We start from the raw sequence: 20,387 nt of genomic DNA, 5'->3' as shown, positions 1-20,387 counted from the left end.
TTTATTGAAATATTTTTCAATGTGTGGCTTTCCTCTTTTAGACATTTCAGTTTTAAAGCTATTTAAGTCCTCTTTCATTGGATACCAAATTGGTTTAATTTGGATAAGGGATTTGTTTATTATCCGGAAAGTACTTTTATTTCGGAATAACAAATATTTGGCCAAGTTTAACTCGTAAAAAAATAACTATAATTTTCGGTCCCTTCAATATTCGCACTCGCAAAGATCCGCATTGATTTTTGCGAATGCGAATGTTAAAATTAATGCGGAAGCTCCGCGGTTGCGAATGCGAATGCGAATAAGCGCAACAACCCTGGTATGCATGTATGTATATTAAGTGCCGTCTTTACGGTGGGGCGCTGCATGTAACCGCTTCTCTCAACCACTCACATAATTTGATTGTCTTTTATGATCGAGAGAAAAACTTAATTAAGTGCAAAACTTTACACGCAGGAATTTTTCAAACCACAAACGCGACTTAAAGCTTTAACAGACGGCAGCGTTGATCCGGACTAACTCGGACTTAATCCGGATCAACTGCAGTTAATTCCCGAGTTGATCCGGATCAACGCTGCCGTCTGTTTATGCTTTTAGACAAATTAAATGTAGATCGGGTAAAGAGGCTGTTGATAAACCAATAACAGATCCAAAAAAAGTCTGAGGTGAGTTTTTGATAGTGTTTCCGCAACCAAAAAATTAAACATTAGATATAAAAAATTAGGTAGATATCGGAAGACTTAAGCAAACTAAAGGGCCTTGCTATAAAGAGGCATGGAGTTGAATTGCTAACATCGAGATCAGCGGTAACAAAACCCCCGAAGTGTGTAAGCAAAGCGAATGGGTCTGGTGGTAAACCAGGGCAAGACGAAGTATGTATCTCTTGTTTGGGGTTCTTGGGGCTTTTACATAGGTATGTATATTTCCTTTTGAAAAATCCGGTACAGTAAAATTAATTTCGTTCCTTCTGAGTTCTATTTTATTTATCACGTAAATGTTATAAAATCCATTACAAATTTAATTTGAAGCAAATTATACAGTATTGGCCAAAACTATTGCCCTCCATTTAGAAGTGATATTGTTTGCCACTTATGTTTAATCACAAGGTGTTACACTGACCGTGCACTTTTTAGGTGACCTAGTACACGTCGTAGGGCTTGTCAAGTAATTCACGAAACTGCATTTAAAATTTTTGTAACGCCCTCAAATTCTCGACTTATTCTTAAAAAAAACCATTTTTACATGACTTTCCGCACTAAAAAATGTTCAGTTGTTAATTTTTACCCCATTTTCAGTTTTATGGTCTTTGGAAGGAACAATGTTTGTACTATTTAAAGAATAAATAAGTTTTGTGAGCACATTGTAAANATGACTTTCCGCACTAAAAAATGTTCAGTTGTTAATTTTTACCCCATTTTCAGTTTTATGGTCTTTGGAAGGAAAAATGTTTGTACTATTTAAAGAATAAATAAGTTTTGTGCGCACATTGTAAATGTGTTGAAAGTTGTTGGAATAAGTCTGAAGTTAACACAAGTTTTTATTATTTTATTTATTATTAAATTACAAAACAAAATAGTCGCTTTCAGTTATTGCTTCGAAAAGAATGAGCGATTCAGAGTAAAGTTATGAATTTTCTTAAGATTTTTTCAAAATCACTTCGATGTAATTTCACAGAAAAATTGTACCAGTTAAATTGGATTCATTTTGAGGTTTGAATAGTTCGTATAGAAATATTTGAATTTGTCTCTTAAAAAAATTTTATAATTTCGTAATATTTTTATTGATTTTAATTAATGGTACCTAGTCTTACTCGGAATCAAACATTCTTTTAGAATTAATGACTAAAAGATACTATTTTCTTTTAAAATTTTGGCAAACATATTAAGTGGGAAAAATAATAAAAATTGGTTTAAGTAAATTTTAGATTTATTCCACAAATTTTCTACATATTTACAATGCGCTCGCAAAACTTATTATTTCTTTAAAAAGGACAAATATTCCTGTTATTTAAAGCCAGATAAATACTTAACTTACTAAAAATTAATTAATAATTATTTGAGCTAGTGATGGTTAAAATATCGATCTTGGTTTCAAGTTGCAATACACTCACACTTTTTTACTAACACACACGCACGTTTAAAACTTGAACGTCGACTTGATATCAATTTTTACTTTCAAGTCGTGTAGCAACTTGAAAGTCAAGTCAAAGAGCTGATTGATTTTTTTTCTAAAAACGTACATACCTTTGCATATTCCGGTATATTTGCTTGTACCCAAACCTTCGTTTCGGTACACGGTACAAAACCAAAAGTTTCGGTACTGTACCGGATATTTAGGTGCAGGTGGTCACCTTAGGTATGTACATACAGTTCGTTCTATTTTCAAAAGTGAGGTGTCAAGTGACAGGGCTGGCCTGTNTATAGTTCGTTCTATTTTCAAAAGTGAGGTGTCAAGTGACAGGGCTGGCCTGTGGATGTGCAATGAAGTTTTATTTTTTTGAAACGGGTTGCCACCTGTTACTAATTTCATCAAATTATTTAATAAGTTAAATGAACTAGATATTAAAATATGGGTATCAATTCAAATGGTTTGGAAAATGCTTTACTTTTAAACGACACGTAGAAGTGTTGCCACATGTTTAAGACATAAAATTCACTTTAATTAAGGGAATAAGGTAACTGAAATATGTATATCAATATGGATATCAGACAAAAGAAAAAATTTGGACATATTAAGTAAGTAGTTAATTAAAGAGTCCAGTAATTTAAAATGAATCAGAACAAATCACTGATTGATAACACAGGCGAACAAAATTGGGGGAAAAAATTTTGTTTTCTAAAATGTTAAGAATGTATTTTTGAAATTTTTTTCTATGAAGAGCTTACACATTGCAGGCAACGATTTTTTTTATTTTTGCCCACTTAGGCGGCACTGTGAGGGCGCGTTCACATAAAAGCCTCGTAAACTCACGAGTTTTACACAGTTTAAGACTTTACGAGTTTAAGCGAATCCCTTATCTGTTAAAAACTAAAATCGATATTTTGTTAGTTAAATCGAAATAAGTATATTTATGTATGTATATACTTTTAACCCGCTGGTTGCCTGTAAAGTGCAAAAATTAGAGGAATTGTTTGTACACATTTCCTTAATGCGAAGTGCCTCTACAATTTTTACTGATTAATTGAAGTGCCTTGATTTATGAATGTCTCACGCAATAGCCGTGAATTCAGCATCATAAAAATAAATAAGAAATCGACATGTCTACTACGTACATGGAAGTATGTATGTATACTATGGTGGACCAAAAATGCATAGGAAAATCTCCTTTTTTCATTTATCCTGCTGCCAACCCCAGAAGTGAACAATATCATAAATAAGGAAACACGTATTTTTTTAATTTTGGTTAATATAAGTGCCGCCAGGGCTTTGAAGTTTCCCAGGTATTTCACATTTGGAAAATACAGTTTTTCGTAGAATTGCTATAAAATCGTTAAAAATAAATATGGTGTTGATCGAATATAACTATTTCCCTTCATAATGCTTTTTTAACTTAAAAATTTTACCAAGTGGGTTTTAATAACCGATATTCCTTTGTGCTATATACAAAGATTAGTTTGTTTTTCTTTTCATAACCACATCACGCAAGAACAGCACAATGGATGCGTTTACTTTTCTTTCATTCTACTCGATTATTTCTGTAGGTATGTGGTAAACAATTTAAAAAAATAGGGTTGTCAGATATTTAAAAAATTATAATTATTTAAAGGCTGAATGAAAATATTTGGTTTCTTCATCAAAACTCAAAGCGTTTGAAGAGATCTTTGTATTAAAATATTAAGCTTATTTAGTACCACAATATGGGTATCAAATGGAAGGTTTATGCACTCCCAGGAAAGGTTTTTGAAAATACATACTTTAATTTACATATAGTTTTTTATAGGGTTGCCATTTATCTATAATAATCAAACAAAAGGTGTTAAAATAAAGTTTTGACCACTAAATATTTCTGGATTGGTTGGCACCTATCTAAAAAATTAAAATGAGTGCGATATATCGTCGCTACCATGTCAAACTATCGAATGTGCAAAAATGCATATTGAATCATTTTACTTAACTTACATAATTACCTACCTCATCTTAGTTAACAGATGGGTGGCAACCCTATTTAAAAACATTCTAGTCCAAAGCTTATGCGTACACCTTTCATGTGATACCCATATTGTGGTATTAAATAAGCTTACATTTTTAATAATCATTGTTATATTTTTTGGAAAGGTGGCAACCCCGTTCAAAAATATTTTTAAATATCTTCCAACGCTTTTAGTTTTGATGAAGAAACTTAAATATTTTATTGACCTTTAAATAATTTTAAATTTTCAAATATCTGGCGACCCTATATTTCAAAATTTTTTTACCACAAACCTACAGAAAACATCGAGTAGAATCCAAAAAGAATTAAACACATCGATTGAGCTGTCCGTTCGTGATGTGGTTATGAAAATATAAATTAACCAATCTTTGTATATGTTACCGGCCCGATTCGATCTTACGACAAAATAGTTTTTCCTAGGCCAAAGTAGTTCTACCTAGATCCAATATATCCGTCCAAGCGGAAACAAGTTGGATGCAACAATATTGTGAACTGCGTAGCTGGATTTGGACTGATGAGGGTTATTTTTTTGAAGAGCAGCCGAATTCTGTCTGCCGGAAAGGTGTTCTGGGCGAAAATACTGTGGCCCCTGATCTGGCTTAGCCTCGGTAAAACTAGTTTGTCCTAAGATCGGGTTTGGCCATTACATATATAACAGATAGGATTATCGGTTATTGAAACACGCTTAGTAAAATTTTTAAATTTATTAAACATCATTACACTAAGGAAAATAATGCATGGTAAAAATTAATACTTTATATTTGGTTATCGTTTAAAAATGTTCGTATTTAAAAATAATTAGGGTACTCACAGTTCTACATTATCTACTGTGTTTATTTTGCCACCTGGTAACTTTTCGGGTACTCTATATTATCCACTGTGTTCATTTTGCCACCTGGTAACTTTAAAACATTTTACCATGTGGTAACTTTGTTTGTTGTTGGTTCCCATACTAATTAGAGATAACACTTTTGGGTAAAATTAATCGACTTTGTCTCATGTTTTTGTTTTGTGTTAAACTCTCATCTCTGATCAGATAATTATTCGCGCTAAGAACAAATGGAAAGTGAAGCAGAAAAGCATAAGGTGGGCGCAATTTGAAAGATTTTTAAATATATATCTTACTGTATTTGTTTTACTGATCATTTGAAACACATGTGTGAAGGATTGCTCACAGTTCGAGTGTGTTATCCTGTTAAAGTTGCACCCATTTAACTTTAAAAGTAAACTGTGAATACACTAAACATTTTTATACGAAAATGTGTTAAAAAAAAAATTTGGGAAAACCTGCTGAATCGTTATAATTTTTGTGAAAAATTTGAAATGACGATTTTTATACATATATCTTATTACATTAAACGAGCAATTCTTGTATATATATATCTATAGGGTTCTCGGAAATGGCTCTAACGATTTTGTTGAAATTTTGTACACAGATAATGTTTTGGATTTTAAGGTTACCTGAGTAGGCATTATTTCCGAGAAGACTCGTATAAGGTTGCCTCCTATTCGAAATTAGTTACAAATTAATTAAAACATTATAATATGGGTATCAAATGAAAGCTATTTTAAAGGTCCCTAATTAAAAAATATTTTTAATAGGGTTGCCACCTATTTTGAACAGCAAGTATATTTAATTTTTTGTTTAGAAAAAAAGGTAAACTATTACTATTCACGGTACCAGGACAAGTTTCTTAGTCAATGCTAACCCCATATGCAAAATGTTATCCACTTGGATAATTGTGTAAGGTTGCCACTTATTTTCGATTCTTCACAATTTATCTGAAACACCGCAATATGGATATCAAATGAAAGGTATTGTTGAGAACTTTGTTCAGAAGATATTTTCGACCAAGGCTGCAATCCTTCTGTGTAATACAAATTTGTATTTTGTTAATTTCAATCAGCATTTTTTGTAAGTATACACAGTACATATACGCTTAAGATTTGTACTATTGATTGCAGCGTATTTCGGAAGGGGATTGCCTCTTAAATTTTAGTGTAAGAAATTTACAGAAAGATATCGAAATCCATTTGGTTTTTTTTCAATTCCAAAATATTTTTTCAAAGCCATCCAAATCTTTAAAACTTTATAAAGTATATGCACTCCGGGCAAAGCTCGGTCAACCTGGTAATTGTGTTTATAAAATTATGAATTAGACTTTTATATAAGGCGAAACTGGTCAAAATGTCTCACTGCTATTATTTCGCATATAGGTACATATGTACATATATGTGTGTAAACATGTCATAATACCTATATTTCGGTGTATTTCCCACCGTAATTGGAATTCTGTGTAATTTTACTATGAATTTATGTATATGTCTAAGGAATCCTTCATAAACTGTAATAATTTAGCTAATTAATAATTATTATATTATTTCAATGTATTTTAAAAATATTATTTCTAAAAAGATGTTGTTCTTAAAACGCCTGAAAAAAAATTTAATTTTGTGGCAATTTTTTTTTGCACATTTTGAAATTAATATATGTTTCTCCTTATTTGTGATATTCTTCAGTTTATACCACCCCCGATTTCTACCCACCCTCGTTTAAGAAAAAGAAGAAGAATAGATTGGCGCTTACACATATCGAGCCCTAACCGACAAAATAGCGTAAGCGACACTTTTTTCAAAATTTTCTTTTTGATGCAGAAATTGTCCTAGAGCATCTAGATGCATTTCTGCATCAAAAAGATTATTTGAAAAAAATGTCGCTTACGTTATTTTGGCGGTTAGGGCTCGATATGTTAGAGTGCGCCTTGATGTTGTCACACAAAGGGGAGGGATCTACAATTTTACGCCGACTCCGAACGGCGATTGTATTTTTATGAGAAGCTCGGAGGTTTTCCATTGCCTTCCGGGCTTGAACCCAGGCCCTGCGGAGTGGTAGCGCACTGCTAACCACTACACCACAACGGCGGCCAATCTTCGTTTAGTTTTAGTTAAATTTCAAATTTTTTGAGTAATGAATTTTTCCGTCACCCTAAAGAGGTGAAACCCAAATCTTCTAGCGCAGTAATCCCGAGTAACTTTTCTTTTTGGAAACCGACCCTATCTGATTTACATCCAACCAATTGGGCACAGTACATGAAATGATATTACGTCGATATGTATGTATGTATGTATTTATGTACATATGTATATGTTTTCTTATGAATTTATATGTGCGTATCTTTAAAAATACTTTTACTTCTTGCATGCAGTTGAAATATGTATTAGATATATTCGTTTTTCGTTAGTAAATTTATATGATGCGTTAGTAAGTAAGAGAAGATAGCAAAACAATTTTGAAGGTTCCAGAGTAAAGTTAAACTTACTTAAAATATAACTCTGCAGATGATATTGTTTTGGCATTATGGTGCATAACACTAACACTATCACTGATATTATTCAATGTTCCACTAATGTTTGCAACAACGGCTTTGCCAATATCAAGCAGCGACGCTCCAGTCGACAACTCAATACCATGCTCTGGTGTGGCCATTGTTCCGGATGCAACACAGGTTTCATTCCATGCATCTTCGCAAACTGTCCAAGGTAATGGTGATTTGAATGATTCAAACAGATAACGTACAATCATGCCCATAATGGCGACATAGTAGGTGGTCACAATCGAAATTGACAATACTTGACCAATGCCAATACCTTTGAAGTTAGCAAAATTAATACGTTCACAATTAATGAGTTATGCCGATATGGATGTATGAATGCATTTACAGCTTACAATATACGTACATAAGTATTTATACACGTCTATGCAATATGTACATAGTATGTATTCTATATACATATCGCCCTTTTACTTCTATAGTGTCATAATCCAAAATACTTAATACAAAATCGAATGAAGTTTGCAGAAATGACCGCTTCTATGTTGTATATAAAAAATAATGCGGATCATATGCATTAAAATGACATGTAGGAATTAGAAAATCAATTTTTTAATATTTTTGTTTATTAGGAAATATTGAAAAAGCAACAAAGTATAAGCGGTAGAAGTTATAGCAGCTATTTCGGAGATCACCACATCTCCTATTATATTTTAAGACTTCCACCTAAATATTTCGGAAAAATATTAAGATTTACGTGAGCTGGACCGATTTGAAAATACCTACAAAAATAGAGTTTTTTTATGAATAAAAATGTTTTTTGTTTTTTTTTTTAAATTGCATACATACCTCAGATGACAAAACAGTTTCAGCTTAAAAAATTTCTACACAAATATAAAAAAAAATATCTGCGGAATCAGCCCAGTAAAATTAGACATTTTCTTAAAAAAAAATGTAACAACGATTTTTTGATGCAGTTCACTTCTATTTGACACGTAGATCAGGGATCCTCAGTCTTGCCCCTAAATTTCATACGGCAACATTCCGCCATCTTGGATTTCAGTTTTTTGGGGTTTTTTTGCGATTTGCAAGCTTATTTTGCATTTTTCGTAAAAAATGGTTGAATACAAATATGTAGAGAATTGCATTTCCCACAATTGTTATGTAGAAGGTTTTTTAAAACTAGCATTTTTTATTGTAGAAAATTAAGAAAAACTGCGAAAAAAATTTACATTGTCACGGTTTTCGCAATTTTTGACGATTTCTGTGGAAAATACAAGCATATTGAAATTCCAAAGACGTATAAGAGAATTTTATTCTTCATAACTTTTATACCTACATCTATTTTTTTTGTACGGCGCTCAGATCACGGCCGAGAAAGTGCCAAACATAGCGATTAGCCCAGTAAAATTAGATAAATTTTGGTAGGAAAAAAAATAAAAAATTTGACACGTAGATCATGGATCCACAGTCTTGCCCCTAAATTTCATTTGGCAACATTCCGCCATCTTAGATTTAGCTGTTTTTTTTTTTGCGATTTGCAGGCTTTTTTCGTAAAAAATGTCATTGTCACGTTTTCCGCCATTTTTTGACAATTTCTGTGGAAATACATAGCATATTGAAATTCCTAAGATGTAGAGAATTTTATTTTCCACAACTTTTGTATCTACATTTGTTTTGTATGATGCTTAGATCACGGTGGGGAACGCGATAAACAGAGCGATGTACGGTACAAAAAAGTGGATCCATGATCTACGTGTCAAATAGAAATCAACTGCATCAATAAATAGCTGTTACAAATTGTTTTCAAATTTCCTATCAAGTTTATTTAATTTTACTGAACTAAATCGTAATAATGAGATTCTTGAGGCTGTTTTTGAACTTTTTCAAAGTTTGGTTTAAGAAAAACTTGAATAACTAGCCAAGACTATACCGATTAACACTTATAAGGTATCAGTGAGGAGGTATTTTCTCACCCTTTCATTCAATTGCAAATAAACTCATTCAAAATATGAAAGAGAAAGGTAGGATGAACGAGCGTCATTCCAAGCCTAATTAAGATGTGCTGATATTTAAACAGAAAAAAGTGGGATGGGGTTTTTTGCAAATAAATAAAAACAGTGAGAAAATACATTTCCACTGATACTTTATAACTCTAAATGGGTACAGTTTCGGCCCAGTAGTTCAAGTTTTCCTTAAACCAATCTTTGAAAAAAGTTTAAAAACAGCATCGAAAATTTCATTTCATTTCAAAAAAATGTAATATTTTTATGCAGATTTGGTAAGCTTAAACTGTTTGATCTGAGGGGATGTTTTCGTTTTAAATTCTTTAAGACACTATTTTTTTCATAAAAAACTCCATATTTGAAGGTATTTTCACGTAAAATATTTTGGTAAAAGTCTTCAAATATGTATAATACATTTTGTAGTCCCGGTGAAAAACCGCATTTTTTTTAGTTATGAACTCTATTATGTATGTATGTAAGTACATAAATAGATACGTATATTTGTACGACTAAATATATGAAGGCAATAATGAATACGTAAATAAATACTTTAACAGATGTATGTACATATTTACATGTATGCTATGTATCTAGTTCATATTTTGAGTAATTGCACTTGTGAAAGGATGGACTCACAATTTTTTTATATGAAATTTGTCGAGTTATGCGCTTCTGAAGAATAATAAAAATGAAAATTAAGTTTTTTTAAAGTAGTTTTGCGTACTGAAAAAATTCAGAGAATTTTAAACTTCGCGATTCTAAAAGAAAATCTCGTCAGTTTTTGAAAAACGAAACCAGTTTTCCAAAAAAGAAAAGGCGGATAAAGTTGAAAACCTGCTTCAGAAAACCGCGCTAAACATATTCTCATTGTCAAGCTTATTAATTATATGATGAAATCTCTAAAAACGTAAATTTTGAATTTGAACATGTGATTTGTATTAAATATATCCTCTAAAATTTGTTAAATTAAAATTTTTCCTTTTACCATCCATATTTGCCGTTTATTTTACACGGGCATAAAGTCGATTGACATTGTGACCCATTGACTTTATGTCCCATTGAAGTGGTCATAATGTCAGCTGACCTTATGACCATGGGCCTTGTTTCACCTCACCTGTATTTACATACATACATATGTACGTATATGGGGAAAATACGGTTACATTAACATTGCGATGTCATTGGACCTGGCCACCTCTAGTCCAACGCTGCATAACATGGGACCACTTCTGGTCCATCGCGGCATAACTTGGGACCACTTAGACAACTACTCCTTTTGGAACATGGCACATTCGACAGCCGAATCATATTGCCCATGGGCCAAGAAGAGGTGGTGTTCAATACATATATCAGTTTTTTACGTTTGAAGTGGTCCAGGTCAGCATAGTATGGTGTCAGTTACTAGTATGCAACCTGGTCCTTTTGCACATACATACTTTAAAACTACGACCCAGTGGACCAACTGGTTCTCGGTTTTTTGCAGGGTAGATGTACTTAAACATTGAAGTTAGCATTTCATTGTCACTACAGACAATATTTGCGACTATCGAAAACACGTACAAGTACAAAAGCTCGGTCGTCGAAGTAATATAAAATTAGTGTAAACTTAAATTTGCGCAGGTGATTTTCAAACAAATGAATGAATATTTAATTAACGTAGGATTGTACTTTTACACATACATATGCGTGTATATATTTATACGAGCAGTAAGAGACAAGTTGCTTTAGCTTTCTTTGTAGCTGTTTTGTGTACTTTACCAACCGGTTTTCGGGCATAATTAATAATTTATTCACCGTCTTTCAGCGTATATACTGCAAGTCAAGAAACGGGTAGGGTTTCTTTCTTAATGCTACGCTACTATTCTTGGAAATGGTCATGATGAAATAGATTCAAAAGTAAACTTTTTCTCTCAGAAGTTGTTATGACTAGTTTGTTAAATAATAATTGAGATATTTCCTCAATTGTTAAAGGTTTGCTAAAAACACAAGCTACAAAAATCACACTGACCATTCCATAAAAACCTATGTATTTTAGATACATATATTTCTCCCTTCTCACAGTAGAACTCGACAACAACAACATTTTGGGGGGCTACATAGCGGGAAATACTTAACTGTAGTAGTTTGTCTGAAAATTTCTTTAATTTCATGTTCCTGATGAGATGATTTAATAATTTTACCAGAAATTTACTAGGTTGAGTGAGAACTCATCAGTCTCAGTAAAAAAAAAAAAACAGAATATCAAAGACAAAAAGTCAAAATTTCATAACTGGTGTTGGTGAAACAATTAAAATATTCTTATAGCTCTCTGATTTTATTGTTTTTGCATGTGTGTTATTATATCATGTCTCCGATTCTCTTCAAATTTTTTACAGGTTTATACATGAAATAGGCTATCCCGTATTCGAGGATTTCTTTTTTTTTTTCTTCGGAGATATCTGTCAAAGTTTTGATTTTTTCGTGATTCTGACTAATCGGGTACTACTCATCGTAGAGATTTCGTCTTAACGTCGTTTTAAAGCTAAAGAAACGGGCTTAGTATTTATATATGTATATAAGATGGTCGTGATTGTCCTAAAGCTAACTTAGCTATTAACAGTTGAACTTTTTGAAGTTGATTTGCATAGTGATGACCAGTAAATTTCCGATTTAAAATTACAACATCGTAATCCTTGTTTAATTTGATGCATTACTGATGTGCTGTAGTCAATATCATGGTTTCCATAAATTCAGATGCTGAGGGATCATTAAATTTCTCCTTTGGCTGCTTCAAAATGTCAAGAATTTTTATTGCTGCGTCAGTTTGAGTGCATTTATGCTTTCGCTCGGTATTTCACTATATCCAACATCTTCATTAGCTGGTTTTTCGTTTAAAAGTTCACTTAAAAACATAAAGTAACTTTTTTAAGAGCCTAAAAGCGGTGTCGCAACCAAAGAATAAATTTGTGAAGTGGGCCATTTTTATTTTTCTTTTATCCCTGTGAAGCACAAACAGATAGGCTGTCTTCCAAAACATATCAATACAATGTTTGGATACTGTTATACTGCGGTATTCAAACTGTTTGTATATGCAAAGTTGCGACACAGTGCAACCATATACATTGCATGTTTTAAATATTCAATATAGCAATGAATAATTTTTCTGAATTTACCATTTTCAAAACACCAATGGTAACCAATAGGTAACAAGCTAAGCGAACTTTGTTTCTGATGCGCTGATTGCTCTAGCGATGCGTTTCGATAACTTTTCGGATGCGTTTTGGGAAGGTATATATTGTCAATATTTTGTAGTTCGGCGATATGGAACATTATACTTTGTACGTATGCAAAGCAATTGACGTTTTGGAAGTTATTTAGTATTAATTACACAAAAAAAGCTCGATCTTCGAAAAAATTACTACAATTACTCAAAATATGAACGAATTCTAAAGCGTCACTTTTTTCTGTCCGCTTGATGTCAAATGACCCTAAGTCAAAAATGATTTGAATCAGGAATCCTCTGCGGTTCATAATAAAAACTTTACACATAAAAAATTTATATGTGATTCTACATTCTTACATATGTATGTATGTATGTCCAATATGTATGTATGTGTATGAATATATCTCACGTTTAAAGCTCGAACAGTCAACGACGTAACACGTAACGTCAACAGTAAATTTGATATGCTGCTACGTACGTTAACCTAAGTTTACGCTACTTCGTTGACTAACTGAGCTTTTAATATAAATAATAAAGGGAATAATTCAAAACTTAAATTTTATGTAAAAGGCAATCAAAGTTTGATTAATTCAAATATAGTGGAATCGCGATAACTAACAATGTTTAGGTGGCCTCTTGGATTACGAGCTATTGCGATTGCACTGTAGTTGGTATATAAAAAAATAGTTGGAGATACGCATATCTTCGCCATTTTTGAGGCCTGTAGTCTGTTAAGGCTGGTTTTCACTATGTCATATTTGCACGTCAGAATTTGTCTACATATTTTGGCACAACTTTATCTCCTTTATGTATATGGGCCAAAACCGACAGCCGATTTAGCAGCGCATGTACACCACTAAATTCCTATCCTGATAGAAATTAATCGATAAGCCGCTTTTTAATCATATTTGATCATGGTTTTTTCTTTTCTTTGACGACCAATGCCATTGAATTTGATATGGTGAAAACAAGCCTTTACACTGAACATATTCCTCTTATAGAGCTTATTGCTGGTATGCTAAAATCTCCAAAAACGTAAATTTCGAGTAAATTCTCTTAATTATTATATATGTATGTACATTCTTGGCACGTATTAAAAAAATTACCTCTCATCGCTGGACACAAATTGAAAACTTTGACGGAACCGCAACTTGAGAACTGGCCGATCGCCATTTCCAGATAGTAAATTGGTTTGCCGACTAAGAACAATACGATTAAATAAGGGATCAAGAAAGCTCCTCCCCCATTGTCTAGTGCTGTAAAGGGAAACCGCCAGACGTTACCCAGGCCAACAGACATAGCTATACAAGAGAAGAGAAACTCAACCCCTTTCCCCCATGTGGCGCGTTCGTTTTCCAGAGTTTTCTTCGTAGGCTGACTCTACAGAGTAAAGGAAAAGATTAAATTAACAAAAGTTAACATATGTAAGTATGTTTGAATATACTAAAGAGCTGCACAATCCCTTCATAAATGGCTTGCTAGCCATCAGATCTCATTTCAAGCATAACAAACTCCCTTTCCCGCATAACAAAACAACTACTACACTAGGGCTGCCATAAGCCTGAACCCATCATCCAAATCAAAATCGAAGGCACAAGTGAAGTAATTTCTGATATTTAGCCCAGTTAAATTAGATCAAATTGGTACGAAGAAAATTAAAAATGTGTAGCAGCAATTTGACACGTAGATCATGGATCCACAGTCCTGCCCCTAAATTTCATATGACAACATTGCGCCATCTTCGATTTTAGGGTTTTTGGGGTTTTTACAATTTGCAAGCTTACTTTGCATTTTTAATAAAAAATGGTTGAATACAAATTTGTAGAGAATTTAATTTCCCACATTTGTTATATAAAAGGTTAAAAAAAAAAAAACATTTTTTAATGTGAATAATTACAAAAACTGCGCATTTCTTTATCTTCAGTACGATGGCCAAAATTTTATAGGACGGATTACAAAGATTCAACTTTATAAGCAAGGATTCTTAAGGTCTCTGATTACGAATCTAAACTCAGATCAGATTTTTACTAACATGATGCTCATACGCCACGTACGTATGCGCGACTTCAATTTTTTCCATGATAAATGGTAGATCCAATAAGGATCCGCCATTTGAATTTTTAAATCCGATTTCAGATTCGTAATCAGAGACCTTAAGAACCCTCTTTGTAAAGCCTTAAAGGAATCTAATCAATTTAAATTTTTTGTCGCCATATTGGATCCGCAATTTTGAATATTTCCACTCCGACTTCAGATTCTTAATCACCAACCCCAAAAACCCCCGCGGAAAACGTCTCAAGTGAATTGGATCGACTTGAATTTTTGTTGTCCATACTGGGTCTGTCATATGAATTGATTTTCCTCAGATTCGTAATAAGCGGCCCAAGAACTCCAGAGGAAAACGTTTCAATTTTGATTTTTTGGCCGCCATATTTGATTCGCCATTTTGAATGTTTACAATTAAACCTCTAGTTTCGTAATCACCAACCTCAAATCATAAGAACCTGCTGTTACTTTCTACTTTTTTGTTTGGGTCCTCCGGTGGCGCAAAAGTTGTAAAACAAAATCTAATTTACGTTTAGCTTATACGCCATGTTGAATATTGTATAATGCCACACTATTTTTACTGGCGGCCCTCTATTAGGGCTGCCAGACGTCCCGGTTTTCCCGGACATGTCCCAGTTTTAGACTATTTGTACCGGTGTCCCGGTCAAACCTTAAAATGTCCTGGGTTTCGTTGTAGTGTCCCGGTTTTTGATTTGATTGCACAAATTTGAATAAAAGTTCAAAAATCACTACACTAAGGGAAAAACGCGTTGTAATAATCAGAAAAATGTTATGAATTCACTGAGGGAAATAACGCATAGTAAACATGAGTATTTTCTATTTGATTATCGTTTAAAAATGTTCGTATTTAAAAATAATACTTTCATAACACGCACGCGTGGTGTTGATTCAAACTCAACATTTAAATGCACATTTACATGTCTGGCTGTAGCTGAGTGCGCGACGATGCTTGCCACAATTTGCTAATTTCCAGAGGGTCAGGATTCAATTCCCATTACTACCAGCATGGAATTTAAATATTTTTTTAACTTAATTATGAAAAAGCAATCGGTAATTGCAAATCGCTTCATTTTAATATGGGCGTATTTGAATTGAATATTTCTATACTAAATACTAAAATTTGTATACTTAAATGTATTACGAGTTGGGTTGGTGCACTTTCATATGCGTGTTTTTGTTTAATTTAGCACGCTTTTTTAATTCTAAACTTCTTTCTCTCAGTGCACTGGTTTAATTTGTGAAATAGTCATATTTCGAGATAGTTGAACTTTGCACAAGCAATAGTTGATGATTAGTATATCGATGGCTGAGTGGAAGATCGACCTATCTCGGCAGCCAGTTCGAAAACGCCCTATCTCAGAAAAGTTTTCAACAACGCTTTATCTCAGAAAACTTTTCCAGAACGCCCTACTTCAGAATTTGATTGAAAAACGCCCTAGCTCAGTATTTAGTTGAAGAACGCCCTATCTTAGATGCCGATTCAAAAACGCCCTATCTCAGCTTATTTTCAATGTATTTTCCTTTGAGATAGGGGGCGTTTTTGAACCGAATTCTGAGATAGGGCGTTATTCAACCAAATTCTGAGGTAGGGTGTTTTTCAATAATATTCTGAATTAGGGCGTTTTTCAATCAAATTCTGAAGTAGGGCGTTCTTGAAAAGTTTTCTGAGATAGGGCGTTTTCGAACTGGCTGCCGAGATAGGTCGATCTTCCACTCAGCCATCGATATGTACCTAAATACGTTCAAAATTACGTACACGGAGTTTTACACTTATAATAAGGAAAAGACAGAAGTTTTGAAACAAGTTCACAGCAACGAAAAATATGACTGATATTTTGATTTTATCTTGTACTTATATTTTTTTCTTTCATGAAAGCTAGAGTACTTATAAGTACAGTGCCATACAAAATTATTGGCTCGGCGGCTCTTTAATCAGATCACAATTTCTAATCTTTTTAGAAAATTTTTTAAATTTAGCTTTTGAGCCAATTAATAAAGTGCAAGTCTGAAGTTGCCAGCAAATTTCGTTGATTTTTAGCATTTATTTTTTTTTTGCTGACAGTGTCTTCCATATAAAAAGAATTATTAAACATAGTTTGTATGGAAGAAACTCTCAGTAAAAACAATACCAAAAATCAACTTAAGGTTAATGGGCTGCAAAACTTCATTTTAAAAATTTTTTATAAAAAGTCTGATTAGAATGTTGCAAATTTGTATACAAATTTATTGAATTTTCCTGAGTTTAGCACAAAGTTTAACAATTTTATTTTTATGTTTTTTCATATATTTAGTATAAACTGTATTTTTATAAAGAATAAAAAAGGTTCATGCATTGTAAAAAATTCTATGTGCTTTAGTTGTGATAAGTTGTTTTGTTTTGTTGGCGTACATTGTAATGATCTCATGATCTCATGTTTTTATGTTTTTGTTTTTGTCTGTCAATATAAAATTTCCCTACATCCTTTCGCACGTCGAAATGAAAGAGAAGGGAGCGAGAGGCCCTCCCTAAAGTGTCCCGGTTTGACAACAGTGATATCTGGCAGCCCTAGCCTCTATGTTATCATTGTAAGATCTTAATCTTTGTAGTCCATCTTATAAAATTTTGGCCATCGTACTGTACCGGTTAACGTATACTGAAATGAATTTTAAGCCAATTCCCTTATATCTCTATGTTTAGCACGTTTCCGGTCATGATCCAAGCGTAAAAAAATGTTCTTATAAAAGGTGTGGAGAATTAAATTCTCTATAACTTTGGGATTTCAATATGCTACGAATTTTCACCAGAAATTGTTGAAAAATGGCAAAACCCGTGACATTGTAAATTTTTTTCGCAATTTTTGCAAATTACACTGGATCACAAATTTTAATTTGATTTTTGTTCTCCCGACGCCATTATCCAATTTGTATGTAGAATCGCGCGCTGATTCCAAAACTCGAGCTAGATTTTTTATTTTACCGTTATTCAGCTCAAAGCAAAAACAGGTTCTATGTCAAATTTTTGGAGTTGTGCTAAAGCCTGTTCTGTTACAAACAAATCAAGATACTAATGAAGAAAATCCGTGGATAAATAAAGAAGTAATGAGTGGTCTAATGAAAATGCGCAAAGATTTTGTGTATGAGAAATGAGCAGGAAATAATGTTACTCATACGCCATGTATACCTTATTAACACGCTTTTATGCTCATGTTTCATACAAAAAATCTTTGCGCATTTTCATTTCACCACTCATTACTTCTTTATTTACCAGTGGATTTTCTTCATTAGTAACTTGATTTTTTTGCAACAGAACAGGCTTTACCATAAAAAAAAAATTGGAATGATTAATTAATTTGTTAGAAACTATCAGACCTATCGAAAAGTGATGTATATACGGTCTATATAAAATTCTGTTAGCTTTCATTTGCCATATTAGATATTAAGGGCCGGTTACTCAATCTCTGGTTAACACTAATCTCCGGTTAAACATAGTTATCGACGTTACCGACTCCCTGTTGTATGCATGGAGTCGAAGACGTCGATTACGATGTTTAACCGCAGATTAGTGTTAACCAGACGTTGAGTAACCGGCCCTAAGATTTTTAAATCGGTTCGTAAGATATACGTGATTAAGTGTAACCTCTTTGAAAATATCTTGAAAATTTATTGCACGGACGTTTTTAATTTTTAACCGATTTCCAAAAAAGGAGGAGGTTATCAGTTCGTCGGAATATTTTTTTTTTTTTTTTTTTATGTATGTTACCGCATAACTTTGCACCACGTCAACCGATTTCGATAATTCTTTTTGCAAAGGTAGTGTCTCAGAGGTGGTCCTATACTAATCTGGTTAAGATCCGATCAGTGGATCATGAGATATATATATATATATATATTTGTTTTATATGAGAGTTGAAGTCGGTTTTTTTTTGCTAAAAATTACTTGTTTATTTTTATTTTCTTATTTATAAATTCTATTTATAGATGAGGCATTCATGCCACCGCGCCACCTCTGTGCGCGACCTCTCAGAATTCGGATGAAAGTTAAAGAGATTGAAGGTCTAGGTGACATGAATGTCCGTGCAGCATATTTTGCCGATACGACGTAGGGTTGCCTATTTACACGGGACTTAAATTTTAAGAAAACGTCATACATACCTTTCTTTAAAGTGCTGTATCTTGGAAACCTTTTAACGAGACTTAATGAAATAAATGTATTTCTTCCGTCTTATTACGGGCTTTAATTATACATTTTTTATATTAATGTGCAATGTGAAAAAAAACAAAAAAAACTAAGTAAACATTTTTCTTTTTGATTTTTATTTTTTGTGATGTTTAAAAATTTTTATTTTTACATAAAAAAATTGTCTATAATGTCAACTTTAAGTACCCAAGTGGGCGTAACGGGCTACTTATGCATATGGACTCTAGATCCTCTAATGCTCGAGCAATATGATAAATAGACATTGAAATTTTATGAAATTGTATATTTTTGAAAGAGAAAAGGCGTGTAAAAAACAAAAACAATATGAATAAATCATATTAACTTTACTACAGGTCTGAAATCATGAAAATCCCTTCAAGGAAATGGCAGAATTGAACTTTGTTGGAAGTTCACATGGGAAATCTGCTTACGACTTGATTAGAGGAAATATTAAGAGACTAGCAGCTAGAGAGACTTCAGCTCTTGATGTTAACACAAATTCGTACCCCCGAATCCCTCTACCAATGGGATGCCTGTAAAAAATAACTGCAATTAACTTTTCAGTGGACTTTATTTCGACTATGACTACGAGCCAATTACTCTAATCCTATTTTAAGCTAGTTTAAAAGGTTAAATAACATCAAGTTAGGGAACTTCATACCCTTATTTAACGAATCTTTAAATCAATAAATAATTTTTTTCTTTTTAGTTCTTAGTGTAATAAAAGCGTGTTGTTGGTTTTTTTTTAAGTTATAATGTTATTACTCATTAGGTTTATTTTTTACACACCTTTCCTTTTTCTTGTTTTAATAAAAGGATTAACCTTGAAGCTATCATTGGAGGTGGAATATTCTTTTGCAATGAGTGTTGTTGATGTTTGGGGTATAAAGGCATGACATTTGTGCGTTCCTGGAATACATATATTGTGTCTTTGCGAATCTATCCTGGACGCATACAGCACCTTGGTTTTCTCTAAATTATTCTAACCCCATTTTTTTTAGAGTGTAAGAATTTATTCTGACTTTGGGAGCTGAAGACTTGCTCCAGCTGCTAGTCTCTTAAAATTTCCTCCAATCCCGTCGTAAGCAGATTTCCCATGTGAACTTCCAACAAAGTTCAATTCTGCCATTTCCTTGAAGGGATTTTTGTGATTTCAGACCTGTAGTAAAGTTAATATGATTTATTCATATTGTTTTTGCTTTTTACACACCTTTCCTCTTTCAAAAATATACAATTTCATAAAATTTCAATGTCTATTTATCATATTGCTCGAGCGTTAGATGATCTAGGGTCCATACGCATAAGTAGCCCATTACGCCCATTTGGGTACTTAAAATTCACATTATAGGCAATGTCTTTATGTAAAAATAAAAATGCTTAAAATTTTTAGAAATGCTATATTCAACAAACTTGGACGTCTCGTCCTTCTTTTCCGTCGGGCATGGGGCGCAGATGA

General features: G+C 32.9%; 1 protein-coding gene across 3 annotated transcripts in view; it reads right to left on the bottom strand.

The window, feature by feature from the left end:
* The window catches only part of LOC108365987 (sodium-dependent nutrient amino acid transporter 1), a 33,689-nt gene that overhangs the window by 11,719 nt on the left and 1,583 nt on the right, over positions 1–20,387 (bottom strand). For 2 of the 3 annotated variants that reach the window (XM_017620232.1, XM_017620234.1), the window contains 2 exons: positions 13,794–14,067; positions 7,468–7,795 (listed from right to left, as the gene is read on the bottom strand). In XM_017620232.1, the coding sequence (XP_017475721.1) occupies positions 7,468–7,795; positions 13,794–14,067 (602 nt within the window). Of the gene's footprint in view, positions 1–7,467; positions 7,796–13,793; positions 14,068–20,387 lie in introns of those variants that run through there. The other variant, XM_017620233.1, reaches the window with a different exon arrangement.

This window comes from Rhagoletis zephyria, unplaced genomic scaffold (assembly GCF_001687245.7).
Source record: "Rhagoletis zephyria isolate East Lansing unplaced genomic scaffold, Rhagoletis_zephyria_1.1 Rzeph_scaffold_02093, whole genome shotgun sequence".
NCBI classification, from domain to species: domain Eukaryota; kingdom Metazoa; phylum Arthropoda; class Insecta; order Diptera; family Tephritidae; genus Rhagoletis; species Rhagoletis zephyria.
The sequence above is the reverse complement of the archived record's forward strand: the minus strand, read 5'-3'. Positions and strand labels throughout refer to the sequence as shown.